Consider the following 23551-nt stretch of genomic DNA (forward strand, 5'->3'; position numbering starts at 1 on the left):
TCACAACCGTGTCTCCTCTCCTTGCTGCCATGGCATATCTGAAAGTAATAATTCAGGATTACTACCTCTATCCCATTAGATATCTTATATAAAGATCTTTTGGCGATGTCTCAGGAGGAAGAGCCCTAGCTTATCAAATTGTTCCTCATAGTTCTTTCCAACACCAGGGATCAGCTTTATTGGTCGTGTCTGTATTATCCTTAAGATCTGGACAGCTCCGTTATATTGCAACAACAAAATCTGTATGCAGTGCTGCAGATGCTGCCTGACCAAGGCACTTTACAAGTTCAGCATGACTTGTGGGGATGTGAACTCAACAGGTTTGTGAATGTAACTCATCGTCCTATTTGTTTTATTTATTGCCGCCTCGCATTGTTTGGACATGGAGTGCTCGAGCCAACAAACACCCTGATCACTTTTAATTTCCCCCTCGGGATAAGTTCTATTCTATCCCTGAAGTACAGGCGCCTCCTATTATTACTTCCGATATGCAAAAACTTGCATTTATTCATGTTGAACTTCATGCATCACAGATCAACCAAGGATTTAGATCTACTGATTTCTTGGTAACGTCCTCAGAGTCCACAGTCCCTCTAGCTTGGCCTCATCTGTGAATTAAGCTACCTTGCATTAATACTGCAATTTCAAGTTATTTGTGTATACCAGGAGAAGAGGGGTTCTAGCACCGAACTTTGGGGCATTTTATTCAAATCTCCCCTAGTTCCTCTTGATATATAAATACAGATATAAGTATTCCAGGGAGGTAAATTCAAAACTTATCTGCGGAAACATTATTTCAGTGAGCGAGTGGTAAATCTATGGAACAGACTCCCTCGGGAGACGGTGGAAGCAGTTAGTATTGATTAATTCAAATGCAAATTAGATACATTTCTTTCAGATAATAATATTTTGGGATACGGTATGAGTAATTTGAGACATGATATATGGTAAGTGTAGTAAGCTTGGGAGGAACAGGTGACTTTGAATCTATAGTTCCCACAGTTTTCCACCACTGGGATTTTCCTCACGTCATGTCTGGGTCTGTTGAAGGCTATCGATAGAGATTGATTTCTATGATCAGTCAACAACTCCATTACCATTGTATTATACGACTACCAGGATGGTAGAAGGTGAGCTAGATGGACCTTGGTCTTTTTTGTCTAGCAATTCTTGTTTCTATGTTCCTAAGACCTCACAATTTATGGTAACCCATTTTAAAGTATGACATGCAGAGAATGTATTTTCTGAAAAACAACAAATGGAGACAATAATTGATGTGCAATGAAGCAGCTTAAATCTAGCATTGAAACCAACCTTACCTAGAACTCCCAGATTTAAAATATGCTGCAAATTCCCGTGGTTACAAGTCTACCCCATAAATTGTGTGTGTGACTGGAAAGAAACATTTCCATTTAATTTTTCTAAGTTCTCACGTTAACAAGCTACAATGCTCCTAATTTACTTGCTTAGGCCAAAAGTGTATAATCATTAGCTTTTGGTAACAAGCACAGAAAAATCAGCATACATTAGATTAGATCTTTTGTAAAACAGAGGTCATTACTCAAACCACTGTTGACAACAATAGATAAGCACCTCTAATTGCCATGTGCTAAGGAACAAGATATTTAACATTGAATGCAATAATGAGCCCTTCCTGGTTAATAAATACAGCATTGTGACCACACTGGTGGAAAACAATCTCAGTATGAAAATCTCATGTCACAGTTCAACAACAGAGAAAGGAAACAACATAATTAAACCTGAAACACGAGCTCCAATTCCCCACTGTTCAAACGGTGGGACTGCACTGCAATTATAACATCCTTTGCTAACAGTAACATTAAAGGAAAGGATTAATTAAGAAGCCATTCTTTCACCTTTCGCACAATATCTGAGTCACTGCAGTACTGGTACAACTTCCAACAATATTAGAAATCAGCCTTGAAGCAAAGGTGGGGTGGATGGATCAGTGGGTAAACACAGTGTGTGGCCCGTGTTCAACACTGGCCTGTGTGCAGTCAATAGATGTTAACTGAGATAGCAGTGGAGGTGTTAATAATTCTCAACATCTCTGGGCCAAGGATAAGGAGAGGTGCCTGGGCTCTCATTCGTGGTCCTGCCCTGCAAATCGCACAGGTGAACATTATGTCAGGACAGGAATGGGTGAATATTTAGATAAAGGTATGAAGGATGTTACTTCTTCAAAATTACTTTTAGTCAACATTTTCACAGCTCGGAAATGCACAAGCAGAAAAACCTTGATATAGAATTACAAAGAATTTACAGCACAGAAACAGGTCATTCAGCCCAACTGGTCTATACCAGCGTTTATACTCCACACAAGCCTCCTCCCACCCTACTTCATTTAACCCTATCAGCATATCCTTCTATTCCTTTCTTCCTCATAAATGCATCTATGCTAGTCACCTCAACTGCTCATGTGGTAGCGAGTTCCACATTCTAACCACTCTCTGCGTAAAGAAGTTTCTCCTGAATTCCTTATTGGCTTTATTAGTGACTATCTTATATTTATGGCCCCTAGTTTTGGACTCCCCCATAAGTGGAAACATCTTCTCTACATCTACCCTGTCAAACCCCTTCATAATTTTAAAGACTTCTATTAGGTCGCTCCTCACCCTTCTCTTCTCCAGAGAAAAGAGCCCCAGCCTGTTCAATCTTTCCTGATAGTTAAAACTTTTCAGTTCTGGTATCATTCTTGTAAATCTTTTTTTGCATCTTCTCCAGTGCCTCTATATCCTTTCTGTAATATGGAGACCAGAACTATACACAGTACTCCAAGTGTGCTCTAACCAAGGTTCTTTATAAGTTTAACATAACTTCTCTGCTTTTCAATTCTATTATGCTAGAAATGAACCCCAGTGCTTTGTTTTCATTTTTTATGGCCTTGTTAACCCGCGTTGCCAGTTTTAATGATTTGTGAACCTGTACCCCGAGATCCCATTGCTCCTTTTCCATTTAGCCCATTAAAAATAAAATCATAAGACTTTTTCTGAGCTCCAATAATAATTACTAAGAAATGAACCAGGCAAAAACATTTACTATTTTTGATAATTCTAATGGCTCATTGCCTTTGTGAGTGGAATATCAAATCAAATGTTCTGCACATTTCCAACTGGAATTGATGATGAAATTGTATGTTTTGTTCAAAACTGAAGAACATCAGTAAATACGGCAGGGGTGCACCCACTTTATTTGTTCTATTTCTTTCCCACAAGCAAGAATTGTGTCAACCTCAGGATCTTCTCGGCTTCTTTTTTTTCCCCCAAGAACTATTTTAAGCTGCAATTCCTACAGTGATTGGCTGACTGCTCACCAGTCAGCCAATCAGGCAAGATTAGACACGGAAACCTACCAATGCTTGAAAGCTGAAAGAAATGTGAAACATTTCAACCTGAGGGAGATCTGCACGGTGAGTGACAATCTCATCCCGAGAGAGATCTGCACGGTGAGTGACAATCTCATCCCGAGGGAGATCTGCACAGTGAGTGACAATCTCATCCCGAGAGAGATCTGCATGGTGAGTGACAATCTCATCCCGAGGGAGATCTGCACGGTGAGTGACAATCTCATCCCGAGGGAGATCTACACAGTGAGTGACAGTCTCATCCCGAGAGAGATCTGCACGGTGAGTGACAATCCCAACCCGAGAGAGATCTGCATGGTGAGTGACAATCTCATCCCGAGGGAGATCTGCACGGTGAGTGACAATCTCATCCTGAGGGAGATTTGCACGGTGAGTGACAATCTCATCCCGAGGGAGATCTGCACGGTGAGTGACAATCTCATCCCGAGAGAGATCTGCACGGTGAGTGACAATCTCATCCCGAGAGAGATCTGCACAGTGAGTGACAATCTCATCCTGAGGGAGATCTGCACGGTGAGTGACATTCTCAACCCGAGAGAGATCTGCACGGTGAGTGACAATCTCATCCCGAGAGAGATCTGCACGGTGAGTGACAATCTCATCCTGAGGGAGATCTGCACGGTGAGTGACATTCTCAACCCGAGAGAGATCTGCACGGTGAGTGACAATCTCAACCCGAGAGAGATCTGCACGGTGAGTGACATTCTCAACCCGAGAGAGATCTGCACGGTGAGTGACAATCTCATCCCGAGAGAGATCTGCACGGTGAGTGACAATCTCATCCCGAGGGAGATCTGCACGGTGAGTGACATTCTCAACCCGAGGGAGATCTGCACGGTGAGTGACAATCTCATCCCGAGAGAGATCTGCACGGTGAGTGACATTCTCAACCCGAGAGAGATCTACACGGTGAGTGACAATCTCATCCTGAGGGAGATTTGCACGGTTAGTGACAATCTCATCCCGAGGGAGATCTGCACGGTGAGTGACATTCTCAACCCGAGAGAGATCTACACGGTGAGTGACAATCTCATCCCGAGAGAGATCTGCACGGTGAGTGACAATCTCATCCCGAGAGAGATCTGCACGGTGAGTGACAATCTCATCCCGAGGGAGATCTACACGGTGAGTGACATTCTCAACCCGAGAGAGATCTACACGGTGAGTGACATTCTCAACCCGAGGGAGATCTGCACGGTGAGTGACAATCTCATCCCGAGAGAGATCTACACGGTGAGTGATATTCTCAACCCGAGAGAGATCTGCACGGTGAGTGACATTCTCAACCCGAGAGAGATCTGCACAGTGAGTGACAATCTCAACCCGAGAGAGATCTACACGGTGAGTGACATTCTCAACCCGAGAGAGATCTGCACGGTGAGTGACATTCTCAACCCGAGAGAGATCTGCACAGTGAGTGACAATCTCAACCCGAGGGAGATCTGCACGGTGAGTGATATTCTCAACCCGAGAGAGATCTACACGGTGAGTGACAATCTCAACCCGAGGGAGATCTGCACGGTGAGTGACAATCTCATCCCGAGAGAGATCTGCACGGTGAGTGACATTCTCAACCCGAGAGAGATCTACACGGTGAGTGACAATCTCATCCTGAGGGAGATTTGCACGGTTAGTGACAATCTCATCCCGAGGGAGATCTGCACGGTGAGTGACATTCTCAACCCGAGAGAGATCTACACGGTGAGTGACAATCTCATCCCGAGAGAGATCTGCACGGTGAGTGACAATCTCATCCCGAGAGAGATCTGCACGGTGAGTGACAATCTCATCCCGAGGGAGATCTACACGGTGAGTGACATTCTCAACCCGAGAGAGATCTACACGGTGAGTGACATTCTCAACCCGAGGGAGATCTGCACGGTGAGTGACAATCTCATCCCGAGAGAGATCTACACGGTGAGTGATATTCTCAACCCGAGAGAGATCTGCACGGTGAGTGACATTCTCAACCCGAGAGAGATCTGCACAGTGAGTGACAATCTCAACCCGAGAGAGATCTACACGGTGAGTGACATTCTCAACCCGAGAGAGATCTGCACGGTGAGTGACATTCTCAACCCGAGAGAGATCTGCACGGTGAGTGACAATCTCATCCCGAGAGAGATCTGCACGGTGAGTGACATTCTCAACCCGAGAGAGATCTGCACAGTGAGTGACAATCTCAACCCGAGGGAGATCTGCACGGTGAGTGATATTCTCAACCCGAGAGAGATCTACACGGTGAGTGACAATCTCAACCCGAGGGAGATCTGCACGGTGAGTGATATTCTCAACCCGAGAGAGATCTACACGGTGAGTGACAATCTCAACCCGAGGGAGATCTGCACGGTGAGCGACCATTTCTCACCATTCTATGACATACTGAAGTGACTCTTGGTACTAACAAATTACTGGTTAATGATCCTTCATTTGTAACCTGTTAAGTATAACCTCTAATATTGATGGCCTTTAGTAGGGTACAGGTTATTTATATCATAACTCCATTCCAAATGACTATTGCTATATTTGGTCAACCTCCTCTGCCTGGACCATGAGTAAATCAATGGCTGAGATAGTTAACAGGCGTCCTGCTATCAATACTGCTCTTCAGTTGGATGGTAGGGGGCATGCAAGAGTGAACTAGGGCCATTAAGATTCTGATTTGTAGCAAAGTGTCAGGGCTACACCCAACACCTCTCAACAGCATTACTAGAGATTGTGAACTGATCACGTAAATAACCGTGGCCATGAATCCTTGTCCTTTTGCTGTCCCGGAGCACTGTTCCACTGCACAACATCCCCGTTTTTTGCCAGGAAGACGGGAGGGGCGGGGGGAGGGGGGGGGAGGTGGTGGGAAGGTGGAGGAAGATGAAGAAAAGAGACCATCAAATTATTAGGATGAATGCAAAGAGGGCTCTACAATTTGGTGCTGTTTCACAATCGGGATTCAATTGGTTTATCTGTTTAATGCAGTACAAATGCTTACTGCGTATACTGTGAACAACAGTACATTTTTAGTGACCTCTGCTGAACATTCCACGGCCTCTTCATACAAGGAATCAGCTTTTTGCACAAATTTATTTCACAGGTTGCTTCAGTTGACATACGATTGGCCAGATTGATTTTGAACTAAATTACAAAATACAGGTGATCAATTTTTATTGAAGTTAAAGCCACATATTCAAAAGGATTTGCACTACCCCACAGTTCGAACAGCACCATCACTAAATCTTGGAAATGTGGAGGTCATCTCAGGAAGGAGGGTAAATTAAAATGGATGAAAAGAACCTGGGCTAATGGTGGCAGAACATCCAACCAAACCACAACCATTAAGAATATCCATGCTGTATCCTTCCGCTAATTAGATTTAGGCAGCTATTTCACCTTCTTATATTCTGATTTTATTTTTGTATTATTAGGTGGAAGGCCAATACCTCAAACACTCTTTCTCCAGGTAATAATCGGAGGGAAGAGATCAAAAACATATTCAAAAGGCACCTATTCCAGTTGGCCTGCTTATAAAGCTAAAGATCAATTATGAATGAAGAACAGATGAGTTTAATGGGATGCTCCCAGAATCAAAACTCCTCAATCAACTATCTCACTGACATTGTAATGCAATAAGATCTCTATTGAAATGACCTGTGCAAATTCAAGATTCACCAAAACGACCTGTGCAAGCCTTATTCCAGTGGTCACGTTAAGAAAATTTCTAGAAGAAAGCCTACCTCTGTTTGTAATTATAGTTTCGCCCAGGCTAACGGCAGTTTAATACATTGGAATCTTCCTACAGTAACCTTTGGTGCTTGAACATGATTCATTATTACACAAAAATGCCAGCTGATGAGCTCCCAATCCTCTGACTTCTGCATCTAGCCAGCTGATCTCAACTTTACCACATGTAAGCCCTAAGCTCTGGAATTCCCTCCCTAAACCTCTCCAACTCTCTACCTCTCTATCCTCATTTATGTCACTCCTTAAAACCTACCTCTTTGACCATCCTATTATATCTTTACGTGGCTCTGTGTCAAATTTTGTTTCATAACTCTCCAGTGAAGCGCCTTGGGACGTTTTCACTACGTTAAAGGCACTATGACCCAAAAATCACTCACCTGCGAACACCGATCCTCAATGGCGTCCTGTGTCTTCACCTGCGAATCTAAGGAGCAATTTCACGCATTTACACATGCGCACTAAAACCCGGAAATCGTGAACTTGCTCCTATTGGTTCGCCGGTGATTTGACAGCTGCAAATTAAAGGGGAAATCGCACGCCATAATCATTGAAATCACAGAAAAATCGTAAACTTGCCCATCTGGAACATAACTACTTATGCCACCAAAAGGTATGCTGAGAAATACCAGGTCTGCACTACTTTTTAAAAGCGCAATGATTCTTGATGACTGCCAAACAACTAAAAATTAATTTTTAAAAATGTGGAGTCTCATATTACTCCTTATTGTAATTTTTTTTGGTCATTAAAATTTTTTTTTTAAATTTAAAATTAAGGTTAAAAATTTTTTTTAAATTTTCATTTCAGTCTCATTAATTTAATTAAATTACTTCGTTGGCATTTTATAAAAAAATATTTATTTATTTACAATGACTTGCAGAATATTACTTTAAATGAATGAACTTTGCATGCCTGCTGTGGGTGTGACTTCTCTTCCCGATAGATTTTGTGGTCTTGTCTTCCTTTCTCAGACATTTCCCATGCGAATCAACCCATTCTGTTCAGAGGCTGGGTTGATATCATGCATTTTTTGAAAACTTACAAATCACACAAGTCTACGCCAATGAGCCCGCAGTGAGTAAATTCGTACATTTATTTCACAGGAGCTGCTACGATCGTTGCCATGCCAGTCTGGGCAAGTTCTGGCTCTTTATAAATGCAAGTTATTGTTGGTATGTTGCCCTGAGTGGACGTAATCCAGTTGCATGTTTCACCCAGTAATGATCTATAGTCTTTTCTCACACAGTCTCTTTTCATTCTAAAATTTATCCTGTTAAATTATTAAGGAAATAGTTAATAGTCGATTGAGGTTTGATTGCGGAAGGCGGCCAGGCTTTAATCCTGCTACAGAGATGGCAGAGGTGGCGTTAGGGTCGTGCAACCTTTGCAATTGCACGAGACCCTGAGCTGACACAATTAAAGGACACTTACCCTCCACAGGGACTGAGTGAGAGACTGAGCGAGAGAATGAGTGTATGTGAATGAGTGTGAGTGAATGAGCGTAAAAGGGGTGAGTGACTGAGTGAGAGAACGTGAGTGAGAGAACGTGAGTGAGAGAACGTGAGTGAGAGAACGTGAGTGAGAGAACGTGAGTGAGAGAACGTGAGTGAGAGCGGCTGAGAGTAAAAGGTGAGTTACTGAGTGAGAGAGGGAATAGGCAAGTGAATCAGTGAAGTTGAGTGACTGAGTAAAAGACTGAGTAAGAGGATAAGATTGAAAGAGTGTGAGAGTGAGGCTGTGAGAGAGATTACATGTATATGAGAGTAAAGGGGTGAATATGGGTGAGTTACTACTTACTACTCATATTATACAAGACTTCACTGCAGCTAAAGCACGGCAGCTAGTTTGAGTTGTCATACGGCTGATACACTGAAATGATATTGGTATTTCAAGGCGTTTATAATCATTCAATGCTATTTACTCTCGTGTTATCTATTGCTTATCATTTTGTCAACTAGTTTTATATTACATATTGTAAACATGCCTTTCTGCGATCACTTGTATGTAGATTTGACACAAGATTAAGTAGGTGGTATTTACAGCTGGTCATCAAATTAGGAAACGTGAACGTGCATTTCACCCAGATGATTAGCTACAAAGTCTTCACATTCATCTCAGTAAAAGTTAACTAAGATTAATTGATCTTCCCAAGGTGGTGTAAAGTTAATAATTAAACCATCTCACCCTGAAATATCTTTACTCAACATTATATTTTCCTAACTCATATAAACTTTCCAAGGTTACACAATTAAATGACACCAATTATTTTTAAGGTTACTTTAATTTTCAATAGTTAGTAAAGAGAGGCATATTTGCAAATTTTAGATTTTGTTCAGTTAAATAGGAACATTATACAATTTATATTATTTTGTTTGTGTTGGAGCTCCATCTAGTGGTAATAATACCAACAGCAGATTCAAATCAATGAATTATTCTAGCACAATACATCCGCATGATAGCGCCTTAGAACGAATACAGCCACTTTCCATCTAGGCACTTGGAGGCCATTTGGTTATTCCTTTCAACTTTTGCTAATCTTCAGCAGTTTCTACCAATTTTCATCTAAAAATCAATGGATATACGTAACTTTATACTATCTCATGATTTAATTGAATATGATGAGTTCTGGATCTGTGCGTTTATTTCAGTTACACATCGGAATAGCACCTTCTTTTTTCTCCTGTCCAGTACATCAATACACAAGTTACATAGTGATACAGCCACATTTTGAAAAACACCTCTCTCTGCCTGTGCAATGATCAGCTGTCAAGTTCCCCGTTCTGCAGTCAGGACTCCTTGCTGTCCACTTATCTCTCCCAGCTCACTTTTCCTGGCTTCTTCCCATCTTCTGTATCTTCCCGATGTCTTTATGTTGCATTTATACCAAGCAGCCGGGAGCACCCCCTGAACAGTATGGGCTGAAATCCACAGTACTACTATCTCTCTCTCTCTCACACACACACACACACACACACACACACACACACTGCTGGTAAATTTCAAATGTTTTAAGAGCGGGGGTGGATAGTCCATTTTTTGAAAGCATTTTTTAAAAAAACCTCTGCTTAACTTTATAAATTGTAAACAATTTTACAACACCAAGTTATAGTCCAACAATTTTATTTTTAATCCCACAAGCTTTCGAAAATCTCATTTCCACACCGCCTGAGGAAGGGGAAAGCCCCCGAAAGCTTTGGGATTAAAAATAAAATTGTTGGACTATAACTTGGTGTTGTAAAATTGTTTACAATTGTCAACCCCAGTCCATCACCGGCATCTCCACATCATAACTTTATAAATGCTCAGAAAATCCAGCGGAACCCTGGAGCACGTTCTCAGGCCAGCTTTGCTCACATTGAAGTTACACTCCATGCGATGTGTGGAAATTGCACCTTTTGGGCTCGAGAGTCAGTCAGAGTACTTGAGTTACACTACCAATATCGCACCGTCACTGAAGTGTTCGTATAATCATAACCTGAATCTCAGGTTAATCTCTCCACCCCACCTCCCCTCCCCCCTCCCCACCACTACTCTGACAGGGGAGCACCTTGCACTAATTATTCAATGTGATTCAAAGCTAATGCTGCCGAGTCCATCTGGGTTTAAATCTGTCTGCCATTAGGGGGATTCTTTCTTTTAAAACTAATAAAAGCTGTTAGAACAAGTTGTTCACTTTAAATAAAAAGTATGAAGCTTAATGTTTGTAATCATCAAAAAGGAATTATTGTGCAATACCATGTCCCGATTTTTTTTGTGCCTCTTTTCTCCACCCCTAGTTTTTAGCTATAATTACTTCCCCGTTTTCACTTAGATTTCATTTTTCAAAAAGGGGATAATTCCCCATGTAATGTTTCACTCCACCCAAACGATGAATTCTGTTTATCCTGTGTAAATGATCAGAAAGTAATGTGATTATGATTTCAAGCAAAAGGATGAACAAATACATTATAGGAATGTGTGTGCGTGCGTGTGAGAGAGAGAGAGAATGAAAGGAAGGAGAGCCAGAGAGAAAGAAGAAACGAGAGAGAGGGGGAGAGGGAGAGAAAGATAATTCTGAAAAGAAAACTTGGATAAAATTAATAATGATGGAAACATTCCAAAAGTTTGAAGATCAAGGAAGGCCAAGCTTTTAGAACTGCTTCCACCTCCACCCAAAGAAGGAGAAAACCCAAACAGAACATCACATGGCTCATATTCTCTGCCGCCTTTCAGATATTGTAGTAATTATTTTTCTTCCATGTCAGAAATTCTAATAGCTTGTATGACTAAAATATTTCCAGTACTTCTCTGTTAAGTCAGCTTTTAATGCACGACAGACTTTAACTTATACAATAACCTGCTTTAATTGCTTTTTTTCACAGCATGACGATCCCATGCTGAGCGCTGTGGTACTTTTGTCAAACCAGATCAATGAGTCATCTTCATTTCCTTTCTCTACGCCTGGTGTGCCTTTAATAAGGCCATATGCATAAAGGTGAGATTAATCTTTTGTTTTCAAATATATTTACAAGTAGAAATGACAAACATGTTTCAATAAATAAAATCATCTTTTGAACCTTGGATGTTACACAAACATAGAAGGTAAAAGCATTCCCAAATATCTGCTAAAAAAGGGGGCAATCTGAAATTAAAATCTAATGTGAAAATCATGAATAATGTAATAACAAGACTTTGCATGGACCCCAACATGCTCGCATGTAGCATGGGTGGGCTGTCGGAGGGCTGGTAATGGCTAATTTTTTATATTGTTCCAGCTATGTTTGCTTTTCCCTCCTGTTGGTACAATCCTCCTACTGTACTGCAGGGCAAACCAATTTTAGTCGAACAAGAAATGGCCTTTATTATGATGCCATCGTCTAAACTGGTACCAGGTATCAGTTTACACATTTTAATTTGGATCAGCACTTAATTCTGATCATCAATGGCCATGTAGAAAATGTTGTTTTCATTGCTGCTGTAAATTAGATCCAGCCAAAAGTTGCAGCTGATTTAAATTAAAAGCCGCAGCATAAAAGGTCCATTTTTAGTGGCAGTAAAACCTCCCACCTCTAGATCTTAGTTTAACTGTCCTCTGAAGTAAAGATACATTAACTTCAGGCTGGAGTAATTAGCTCCATTAGAATCCTTGTGCACATATTGGATCTCATTGATATTACACATGTGGTCGATAAACTGTTAAATAAATACTGGTTACCTGATGTATCTGGAGTGCAGCATTTATTCAACCTATGTGAGAGAACACTGTGATAAGCTTGAGACACAGACAACATATAACAGCTGTGCCCTGTTTCATGTCCACACGAGTGTCCTACAAACAAAGAATTGCAGTTGTGCAATGAACCCCTAATTGTAATGATTACCATATGACACAAAAAGGCACAAGTATAAATTAAATGTATAAGCTTAAAACACAAAGAGTCAACCATTGTGTTAAAAAATAAAAGTAAAAAAAACATTAACGTCCCCATTACCTCTAATTGTGACCAGTGCTAAATCCCAATTTTCAACATGCTGCAATTTTGGTGGAAGCCCATCATCAATTATAATGAGTTAAATGAGACCACATTGAAGTGGTGGTCTCATATTAATGGCCCACAATTTCCTAGAGACTTACATCGCAGGGCCCGATTTATGGTGCAAAAGTCCCAGGAAATTATGGTCATTGTAAGTAACTTCAACCATTACTTATGCCACTTCATAAGTTCCTGAGACTCTTGAGCCAGTCTGCCATTTCCCTGACCGAAACAATTGAACAGCTAATTATCATAGCCTTGCCCCCATTAACATCAATGGCGAGATCAAATTTGCTGAATAGTAATTGCCACAGCGACTTGGATTGTTGCAGAGTGGCGCTGGGTGGGATGAGTATCAAGGAATCATAACAGGAATCCATTTAAAAGAGGCAACATCGCTTCTGGACATTATAATACAGTTGCTATCTCAACTCTAAATTTACTTGATCAGATTGATCAAAACAGAGCCCACATTTTTGAAAGTTTAATATAATGTAAATGTTTTTTATATTTATTTTTAGCACTGCTAGATACTGTAATCGAAAAACCTAGGGTAACCCTTGAAACACTGAAATTGCCTCTTGCGATGACCGTTTTCTGCATTGCTTCTGAAATCGCTTTCCGATGTCAATCAGGGGTAAAGTACAGCACTCTTCTTAAAATCCACAGCTTCCAACCACAGCCTCATGATACAGTGCGAGAGTTACAGTAGAACTATTATTTTCCTAATAATCTTCATTCTTATGCCAATATTTATTCAATATTTCTGTTCATTTTTTTTAGTAATTTGCTGCTGGATATAAGTAAACAAATAAATTAGATTGAAATTGCCGCAGAAATCAACAAGTAAAATGGATTCTTAACAATCCATTGGCTGCACCGCTCCCGATTTCCCACTATGCTCGCCGCGGTGTATTCTAATTATTTTTCCAGCAAATTGTGGCATGAATTCGCCACTGGAGGATCATGGAGCACAAAGGTCTAACTTAAGGCGTTCGTCGCCAATATCGCCATTGCAGCAAATTCCAGGTCAATGTTTCTTTGCATCAGCCGCAACGGAATTGCAACTGACATTGCATCAATGGTGAATAACTAGCTATTTATACCAGTGATGTGCTGTGGTTTGAAATGTAAGCGTAACCTTTATAATGGTTTTACCTTTCAGAAATAAGTTTGGGATGATAAAAATGTGTCATACTACTATACCTCTCACATCATCATCATCATCTTTAATATCTATGTCCCCAATGTACCACTACATCTTGCCAACATTATTAATAATCACAACATATTTCAAGACAGATTCTCAACAGCCCTAAGAAAAATTCAGTGCCCAGCAAAGAAGTTCCTAGCAGCCATCCCTGCCTCAGTCATCCATCCATTGAACATTCGTTGCATTTCCACTAAGCAATCTCGATAGCACTAGTACTCTGCTGTATTGGACACTCAAAGAAAAGTTAAGTTCATTTAAAAATAAGTTTATATTTCTGCTTTGAAACTGGAAATGTATAAAAATATCCTGTATAGTGAGGCACTGAACAAGACTTTTAGTCCATTTTCAATGTCAATATGACTTTACGTTTGCACAAAAAGAAAATGTAAAATACCTCTCTATACAATTATATTCTCCCTTCCAAACCACCCATTACTTTGGAATACAGATGTGATTGCCCAGAATCTGATCACCCAGTGTCAGAACACAATCTTTCAAAGGATTTCAAACCAAACCCTAAAAAGAACATAAAAACAAAATAAAACCAAGTCAGAGAACATGAGGTTTGCATTTGCAGAAGCATTTTACTATTTTTGAAACCACTGAATGATTTCCATGATGGAATACTTATCTAATTTTCTGCATTACTCATCAGTAAATGAATTGCTGTCAATTGAAAGTCAAAAGCAAAATACTGCAGATGCTGAAAAACTTGTACTCTTCACAGATGCTGACTGACCTGCTGTGTGTTCCCAGCATATTTTTTGTTTTTGTTGTCAGGTGCAGATCATTTTAAGCTAAAGGGCAAACCAAGATCAGAAATGTGCACAGCCAGCCCTAAATGAGGAATTGTTAGAGCGTAAAGGGATTAATGAACTATTTATGTAGTCAGGGCTACTGATCAGGTGGTGTTGCGGATAGTTACGTTTACGAGTTTGAAGATGGGTATTTGAAGAATAGATCAAGGATGAAGAGGGAAGCCGAGGTAGCAGTGACATTAGAGGCAATGTAACGTCTCTTTTCCTACAAGCAGCAGCAGTTAATTGGATTCAGACCTTTACACATATAGACCAGCATTCATGCCCTGCCCCTTGATTGATCATGCATTTTGCCAATCTAAGCAGTGGCAGTGGCAGTGCCATATGCAGCAAACAGTAGGGAACTTAAATTACTTTTCATTTGGACTGCAGGGCTATACTACATTGATTTAAATCGAAACAGTTTGAATTCAGATTAAATCCAACACATTGGGGGTGGCCTTTTTAATTTGGTCTCACTCCAAGGTGATTGAATTTATACTGTATTTAAAATACAATGATCCATTGGATGCAAGGACACAGATTTTCATAGTCTAGACTTACAATGGAAGCAAACGTTTTCACAAAAGCTACCAGATGATGTGAGCATTGGATAAGTTGGACCACTTTGCTATATTTTATTTTTTATGTTTTATTTTGTCATGGCCAAGTTCAAATATATACATAAAATTTGTATTAAAAATGTTTCTGTTTACAAGTTAACCAGATCATTACACTGAATAATTACAAAATTGCAGCAATGGTCAATAAAATGTTCAGAATTAGTACCTGGTTGTAATATCAATACTTGTACAAGAACACAGTATTTATTTTTGGGAAGCTGGTCTTTGATAGCACAAATGTAAATGTTTCAATAAAATTATTTTATCAATGAAAAAACACTGCTCCATTGTCTTGGGCATACTGTTGATACCACCAGATCATCAATGGACACTAAAGCATGCTTTCCTCTGAAATCAACTGGAGACTGAACTTGTTTAAACAATCCTCATGGCCGATTTAGAGGACAGAATTTTGTCAATGCCGACTTCAAAACTTATTACAGCAGTTATTTAGTGAAATGATTTGTAAGGGAACTGGAGTTCATATATTGTACTGTCTGGTCCGACAGCAAAATATATGAACCTCAACTTTGAAATGGAACAGGATTTATCACTGAATCTGTCAGTGACTTTTTCTATTAAGTATTCACATTAGCGTCATTCTGCCAAATATGACTAGTCGAGGAACAGTCATATTTTCTGAAATGCTCCAGCTAGTAGACCGGAGGAAAGACAACTCATCCAAATGGATCTGGATTGGGTGAATCCAAACTGATTTGGACATTTCATGATTTGACCTCTCAGGATCAATTTAGAGAACCAATATAAGCTTTCCAATCCATGCAAGTACAATTCCTTGTACGTTTGTTTCAAAAAAGAAAAAATACAGATGTTGCAGCTCAAATATTCAAACTGCCTGAAAAAATAATCAACAACAATATGAATGAACCCAACTCCAAAGGTTAGTTTTGGAGGGAAAAAAAACAATATTCTGAATACAACTTTAGACTTATTCAACTAAGCTCATCTCTACAAAAAGGGCAAATTTTATACTCCGACTATCCTCTCAGGCCTGTTTCTGGCTGGGGATTGCAAACTCATCAACCTCTCAACCAGTGAATTAATTCAGGCTGGATTCAGTTCAAAGTGAACTCAATAGAGAAGACCTTCAAAAAACTATACAATTGCTGTAATTGTGCAGTTTAATGAGGAGTATAAGCACAAGTTACTGAGATGTAATTTCTTAATCTGACAATTTATGAAGTGAGTCCGACAACAACCTCATGATATTTTAGTATTTGGCTGCCCCAATTATTGTTGCTAAGCTGCACTTCACAGATATGAGCGAGAGCACCAGCTGTTTCAGTGAAAGAGACAAAACTATTATTCCAGCTGTAATAGATCTCTTGTGGTATTGTTCATAAACAGAGCCTGGCGTGCAGGTCAAGCAAGGGTTCCAGGAAGAGAGCAAAATGCAAGACCAAGGCTGGTAAAAGAGGAGAGGCCTATGCTAGGGCTAGGAGGACCAATCAGAAATATGACAAAGGTCATGTTGACCCTATTCCCTCCTGTTATGTCCATATTAACAATTGTTAAAATATTGGAGGTGAGGCAAAAAGAGAATTACAAGCGGGGGAAGTAGAACACAGTCATGACTTCCAAAGATTTTCTAATTTTTTGGGGGATGTGATTGGTTCCTTTTGTGTGTAGGGGGGGATTATTTGAGTGATAGTGAAACACACTGTGTGCCTTTTGATTGGGAGCTTTCTAGTGAATGGAAAATATGAGCAAAATTACTTGCATCTTGATTTACAGGCACATCGGACATTTTTCCGTGCACTACAAGGACATAAGAAATAGGAGCAGGAGTAGGCCATACGGCCCCTCGAGTCTGCTCCGCCATTCAATAAGATCATGGCTGATCTTCTACCTCAACTTCACTTTCCCATCCTACCCCCATATCCCTTGATTCCCTTAGTGTCCAAAAATCTGTCAATCTCAGTCTCAAATATACGCTACGACTGAGTATCCACAGCCTTCTGGGGTACAGAATTCCAAAGATTCACAACCCTCAGTGATGAAATGTTTCCTCATCTCGGCCCTAAATGGCCAAGCCCTTATCTTGAGATTATGACCCCTACTTCTAGACTCTCCAGCCAGGGGAAACAGCCTTTCATCATCTACCATGTCAAGCCCGCTAAGAATTTTGTACGTTTCAATGGGATCACCTGTCATTCTTCTAAACTCCAGACGAAATAGGTCCATTATACTCAATCTCTCCTCATAGAACAAACCTCTCATCCCAGGAATCAATCTAGTGAACCTTCGTTGCACCCCCTCTAAGGAAAGTATATCCTTCCTTAGGTAAGGAGACCAAAACTGTACACAGTACTCCAGGTGAGGTCTCACCAGAGCCTTATATAATTGCAGCAAGACTTCCTTACTCTTATACTCCAATCCCCCTGCAATAAAGGCTAGCATATCATTTGCTTGCCTAATAGCTAGCTGTACCTGCATGTTAACTTTCTGTAATTTGTGTACAAGGACACTCAAATCCCTCTGATTACCAACATTTCTTAGTTTCTCACCTTTGCATCTGGCATCTATGGATAGGTGCCAGATGCAAAACTTATATAGGCATAGATTTGTGGTCAAAATCTTATGGAATAATGCTAGTATTGCATTATTTCTGCAGCATTGCACAATTGATCCCGTGTTAAAATTGGATAGCCGTGTGGTGAAGGATAGAATACTATACCCTGGTCTTTAGTTGCTTCCAAGTCTTTATTCACATTGATTCCCCTTACACACACACACACTACACCCTAGCAAAGCTCTCCTATAAAAAACATACCCACCATCTGAATACTAATTGATAGAAATCATAAAATTAACATCCTGTACTCCATTCCAGTTAAGTGATTTTAAAATGCTCATCTGTTTACAAATCCCTTCACGGTCCTGTTCCAGCCATACATTGAAATCTCCTCCAGGTGTACATCCCAACTTGTACCCTGTGCAAATCTAGAATTGGCCTACTGTGCATCAACCTCTTCTTCCATCCCATCGGCGTTGAGCACAGCAGTCAGTTATCATACCATAGCACTCTGGAATTCTCTTCAACAGCCCTGCCTTGCTGCATCCTACATTGAGTTACATTGAGTCTCCAGCACAGAAACAAGCCATTCAGCCCAACAGGTCTATGCCAGCGTTTATGCTCTACACAAGCTTCCTCCCTTCCCTACTTCATCCATCCCTATCAACATAACCTTCTATTCCTTTCTCCCTCATGTACTTATCTAGCTTCTCTTTAAATGCATCTATGCTATTTGCCTCAACTACTCCTTGTGGTAGCACGTTCCACATTCTTACCTCTCTATGGGTAAAGAAACCCTATTGGATTTATTAGTGGTTATCTTATTTTGATAACCTCTAGTTTTGGACTCCCCCACAACTGGAAACGTTTTCTCTACGTCTACCCTATCAAATCCTTTCATTACCTTAAAGACCTCGATCAGGTCACCCCTCAGCCTTCTCTTTTCTAGAAAAAGTGTCCCAGCCTCATCAGCCTTTCCTGATAAGGATATCCCTTCAGTTCTAGTATCATCCTTGCAAATCTTTTCTGCACCGTCTCCAATGCCTCTATATCCTTTTTATAATATGGAGACCAGAATTGTGCACAGTACTCCATGTGTGGTGTAACCAAGGTTCTATACAAGTTTAACATAACTGGTCTGCTTTTCCATTCTATCCCTCTAGAAATGAACCCCAGTGCCTGGTTTGCCTTTTTTATCGCCTTATTAACCTGCATTACTACTTTTAGTGATTTGTGTAGCTATACCCCGAGATCATGGAATCACAGAATCATAGAAATTTACGGCACAGAAGGAGATCATTCAGCCCATCGTGTCTGTGCCGGCCGAAAAAGTTATCCAGCCTAATCCCACTTTCCAGCTCTTGGTCCATAGCCTTGTAGGCTACAGCACTTCAAGTGCGTATCCAAGTACTTTTTAAATGTGATGAGGGTTTCTGCCTCTACCACCCTTTCAGGCAGTGAGTTCCAGACCCCCACCACCCTCTGGGTGAAAACATTTCTCAACTCCCCTCTAATCCTTCTACAAATTACTTTAAATCTATGCCCCCTGGTTATTGACCTCTCTGCTCAGAGAAATAGGTCCTTCCTATCCACTCTATCTAGGCCCCTCATAATTTTACACACCTCAATTAAATCTCCTCTCAGCCTCTTCTATTCCAAAGAAAACAGCCCCAGCCTATCCAATCTTTCTTCGTAGCTAAAATTCTCCAGTCCTGGCAACATCCTCGTAAATTTCCACTGTACCCTCTCTAGTACAATCATATCTTCCTGTAATGTGGAGACCAGAACTATAAGCCGCACTCTAGCACCTAGCTAGTTAGGTGGCCCATCAAGTGTTTTATACAGTTCTAGCATAACTTCCCTGCACTTATATTCTATGCCTCAGCTAATAAAGGAAAGTATCCCGTATGCCTTCTTAACCACCTTATCTACCTGCCTGCTACCTTCAGGGATCTGTGGACATGCATTCCAATGTCCCTCTGTTCCTCTACACCTCTCAGATCCTTTTGCTCCTCTACCCCATTTAGACTCTTATTATCCAAGGAGTATGTGGCCTCCTTATTCTTCCTACCAAAATGCACCACCTCACACTTATCAATATTGAAATGAATTTGCCAATTACACGCCCATTCTGCAAGTTTATTGATGTCCTCTTGTACTTTAGCACTTTCTTCCTTTGTATTATCAACCACCCCCCCCCCAATTTCGTGTCGTCTGCAAATTTTGAAATTGTACTTCCAATTCCTGAGTCCAAATCGTTGATGTAAATTGTGAACAACAGTGGTCCCAGCACCGATCCCTGTGGAACACCACTTCCCACCTTTTGCCAGTCTGAGTAGCTACCCTTCACCCCTATTATCTGTTTTGTAGCCAGCTTGCTATCCATTTTGCTACTTGTCCCCTGACTCCACATCCTTAGTCATGAGTCTACAATACAGAACCTTATTGAAGGCTTTTTGAAAAATCCAAACATATTACATCGACTGCATTACCCTTGTCTACTCTTTCGGTTGCTTCTTCAAAGAATTCAATAAGGTTGGTCAAGCATGACTTTCTCTTCTGAAATCCGTACTGACGACACTTTATTATATTTTTGTTTTATGGATGTTTTCCTATTGCATCTTTGAGTAAAGATTCTTTATCTTTCCTACCACCGACGTTAAACTAACTGGTCTATAGTTCCCTGGACTTGTTCTATCACCCTTTTTAAATATAGGAGTAACATTAGCTGTCCGCCAGTCCTCCGGCACTTTTTCCATTTCTAATGAATTTTTACATAGACACAAAAGGCATCAAGGGGTATGGGGAGAGAGCGGGAATATGGTATTGAGATAGAGGATCAGCCATGATCATATTGAATGGCGGAGAATGCTCCAAAGGCCAAATAGCCTACTCCTGCTCCTATTTTCAATGTTTCTATATATGTAATAGTGCCTCTGCTATCTCTTCCCTAACTTCTTTTAATATCCGCGGATGCAATCCATCCGGACCAGGGGTCTTATCCTCTCTAAGTTTGATTAGTTTACCAATTATCTCCTTCCTTTCTATCTTAAATGTCGTCATACCTTTTGATCTCCTCTTCTAATGTCATACCCACCTTGTTAGTCTCCCTGGTAAATATTGAGGCAAAGTAACTATTCAATATTTCTGCCATTTCGCTGTCATTACCTGTGAGTTTATCTTGTGCATCCCTCAGTGGCCCTATCCTTATCCTGATTTTTCTTTTGTTATTTATGTGTCTGCAGAATACTTTACTATTTCTTTTTAGAATCATAGAATGGTTACAGCACAGAAGGAGGCCATTCGGCCCGTTGAGCCCGTGCAGGCTCTCTGCAAGAGCAATCCAGTTAGTCGCACTCCGCAGCCTTTCCCCATAGCCTTGCAAATTTTTTCCCTTCAAGTACTTATCCAATTCCATTTTGAAAGCCACGATTGAATCTGCCTCCACCACTCTTTCTGGCAGCGCATTCTAGATCATAACCACTCGCTGCGTAAAAAAGTTTTTCCTCTTGTCGCCTTTGGTTCTTTTGCCAATCACCTTAAATCTGTGTCCTCTGGTTCTCGACCCTTTATATTCCTTGATAATTTAATTTCTTAGTCCCTCTTTGCTTTCTTAATTGTTTTTTTGACATCCTTCCTAACCTCCACGTACCAACTTTTGTCCTCCTCACCTTTATTGTCTATGTACATAGAGTATGTCTTTTTTTTGTTTCAATTTTACCGTATCTCTTTATTCACCTCTGGTGTTTCGTTATTGGCTTGTTTGTTTTTGTTTTTTTTAAGAGGAATATATTTCTCCTGAACTCTCTTGATCACTGTTTTAAATATTTCCCACTGCTGTTCTATCTCTTTGTCTTTCAAAATTTTTTTCCAGTTTACTTTCCCTAGTTCCATTCTCATCCCCTCAAAATTAGCTTTTTTCCAATCGAATACTTTGGTCTTTGTCTTACTTTTGTCTTTCTCAGTGATTATTTTAAACATTATGTTGTTGCACCTTCAAGTGCCTTCCTCAAAGCCTCTCTCTTTGGCTACACCTTCACTCACCAACCTTAACTTTTCTCCCATTTTCTGCTCTGTGTCCAATGCCCCTCCATATCAAGCCCTTTGGGAAAATTTGCTGCATTTAAAAGCTGCAATATAATCGCAACCTGTGGAAAATTACCAATCTATTCTTTCCAGAATGCATTCATTATATCGTGCCTGCCCAATTGTTTTATTCAGTCAAACCCACAGTAGTTAACTTACACTCTAGTTTATCTTCAGCTCGTCCTCGCTCCAATAGTGACAGATAACAGACAATATCCTTCAGAAAGACCACTTGCGGCATCTGCGACGGTAGCATGTGAGATGGTGTCTTTAGAGGGCTGTGACTCTTCCGAAGTGCTAAACTCATCTTCTTGTCTAAGCTTTTGGTACCTGAGAAACATAAAGACTGAATTAATCTTAATTGTATCAAATACAATGAGTTAGTCACACATGAATTGGGGAAAAGAGTGGATTAAATGGGCTGGACGGTCTCTTATCATCATATATTGATTAAATGTGCATGTAGCCGTGTAGATAATTTCTATGAAACTTGCCTGGTCTGTAGAGGACCATTTTTAAAATATTATTTGTGATTTTGGACCTAGTCACTAAATGAATACTTCTCATCCGTCTTTACTAGAGAAGAGGATGTTGCCATAGTAGCAGTAAAGGAGGAGGCAGTAGCGATATTGGCTAGGATAAAAATAGATGAAGAGAACATACTTAAAAGATTGGCAGTACTCAAAGTAGAAAAGTCACCCGGTACAGACAGGATACATCCTAGGTTACTGAGGGAAGTAAGGGTGGAAATTGCGGATGCTCTGGCCACAATCTTCCAATCCTCCTTAGATATGGGGACGGTGCTGGAGGACTGCACAGGTGTTACACCACGTTCAAAAAAGGGGATAGGGATAAACTTGGCAATTACAGGCCAGTCAGCTTAATGTCGGTGGTGGGGAAACTTTGAGACAATAATCCAGGACAAAATAAATTGGCACTTGGAAACGTATGGGCTAATAAATGAAAGTCAGCATGGATTTGATAAAGGAAAATCGTGTTTGACTAACTTGGTTGAGTTCTTTGATGAAGTAACAGAGAGGGTTGATGAGGGTAGTGTGGTTGATGTTGTGTATGTGGACTTTCAAAAGGCATTTGATAAAGTACCACATAATGGACTTGTTAGCAAAACTGAAGCCCACAGGATTAAAGGGACAGTGGCAGCATGGATACAAAACTGGCTAGGGGACAGAAAGCAGAAAGTAGTGGTGAATGGTTGTTTTTCAGACTGGAGGGAAGTAAATAGTGGTGTTCTCCCGGGGTCAGTAGTAGGACCACTGCTCTTTTTGATATACATTAATGACCGGGACTTGGGTATAGAGGGTATAATTTCAAAGTTTGCAGATGACATGAAACAATGTGGAGAACAGAAACAGACTTCAGGAGGATATAGACAGACTGGTGAAATGGGCAGATGCATGGCAGATGAAATTTAATGCAGAGAAGTATGAAGTGATGCATTTTGGTAGGAAGAATGAGGATAGGCAATATAAACTAAATGGCACAATTTTCAAGGGGGTACAGAAGCAGAGAGACCTGGGGGTGCACATACACAAATCTTTGAAGATGGCAGAACAAGTTGAGAAGGCTGTTAAAAAGGCATTTGGGATCCTGGGCTTTATTAATAGAGGCATAGAGTACAAAAGCAAGAAAGTAATGCTAAACCTT

The 23551-nt window shown here is 40.5% G+C and overlaps 1 protein-coding gene across 5 annotated transcripts in view; it reads right to left on the bottom strand.

Annotated features, from left to right (window-relative positions):
* Window positions 1–23551, bottom strand: part of LOC137323846 (diacylglycerol kinase beta-like) — a 479766-nt gene that overhangs the window by 248473 nt on the left and 207742 nt on the right. For all 5 annotated transcript variants that reach the window (XR_010963457.1, XM_067987851.1, XM_067987849.1 and 2 more), the window contains one exon: window positions 22046–22216. Coding sequence is in view for 4 of the 5 variants with exons in the window: in XM_067987851.1 (XP_067843952.1) it covers window positions 22046–22216 (171 nt within the window). In the remaining variant the exon portion in view is untranslated. The remainder of the gene's footprint in view (window positions 1–22045; window positions 22217–23551) is intronic.

The sequence above is a fragment of the Heptranchias perlo genome, chromosome 7 (assembly GCF_035084215.1).
Source record: "Heptranchias perlo isolate sHepPer1 chromosome 7, sHepPer1.hap1, whole genome shotgun sequence".
In the NCBI taxonomy this organism is placed as follows: Eukaryota; Metazoa; Chordata; class Chondrichthyes; order Hexanchiformes; family Hexanchidae; genus Heptranchias; species Heptranchias perlo.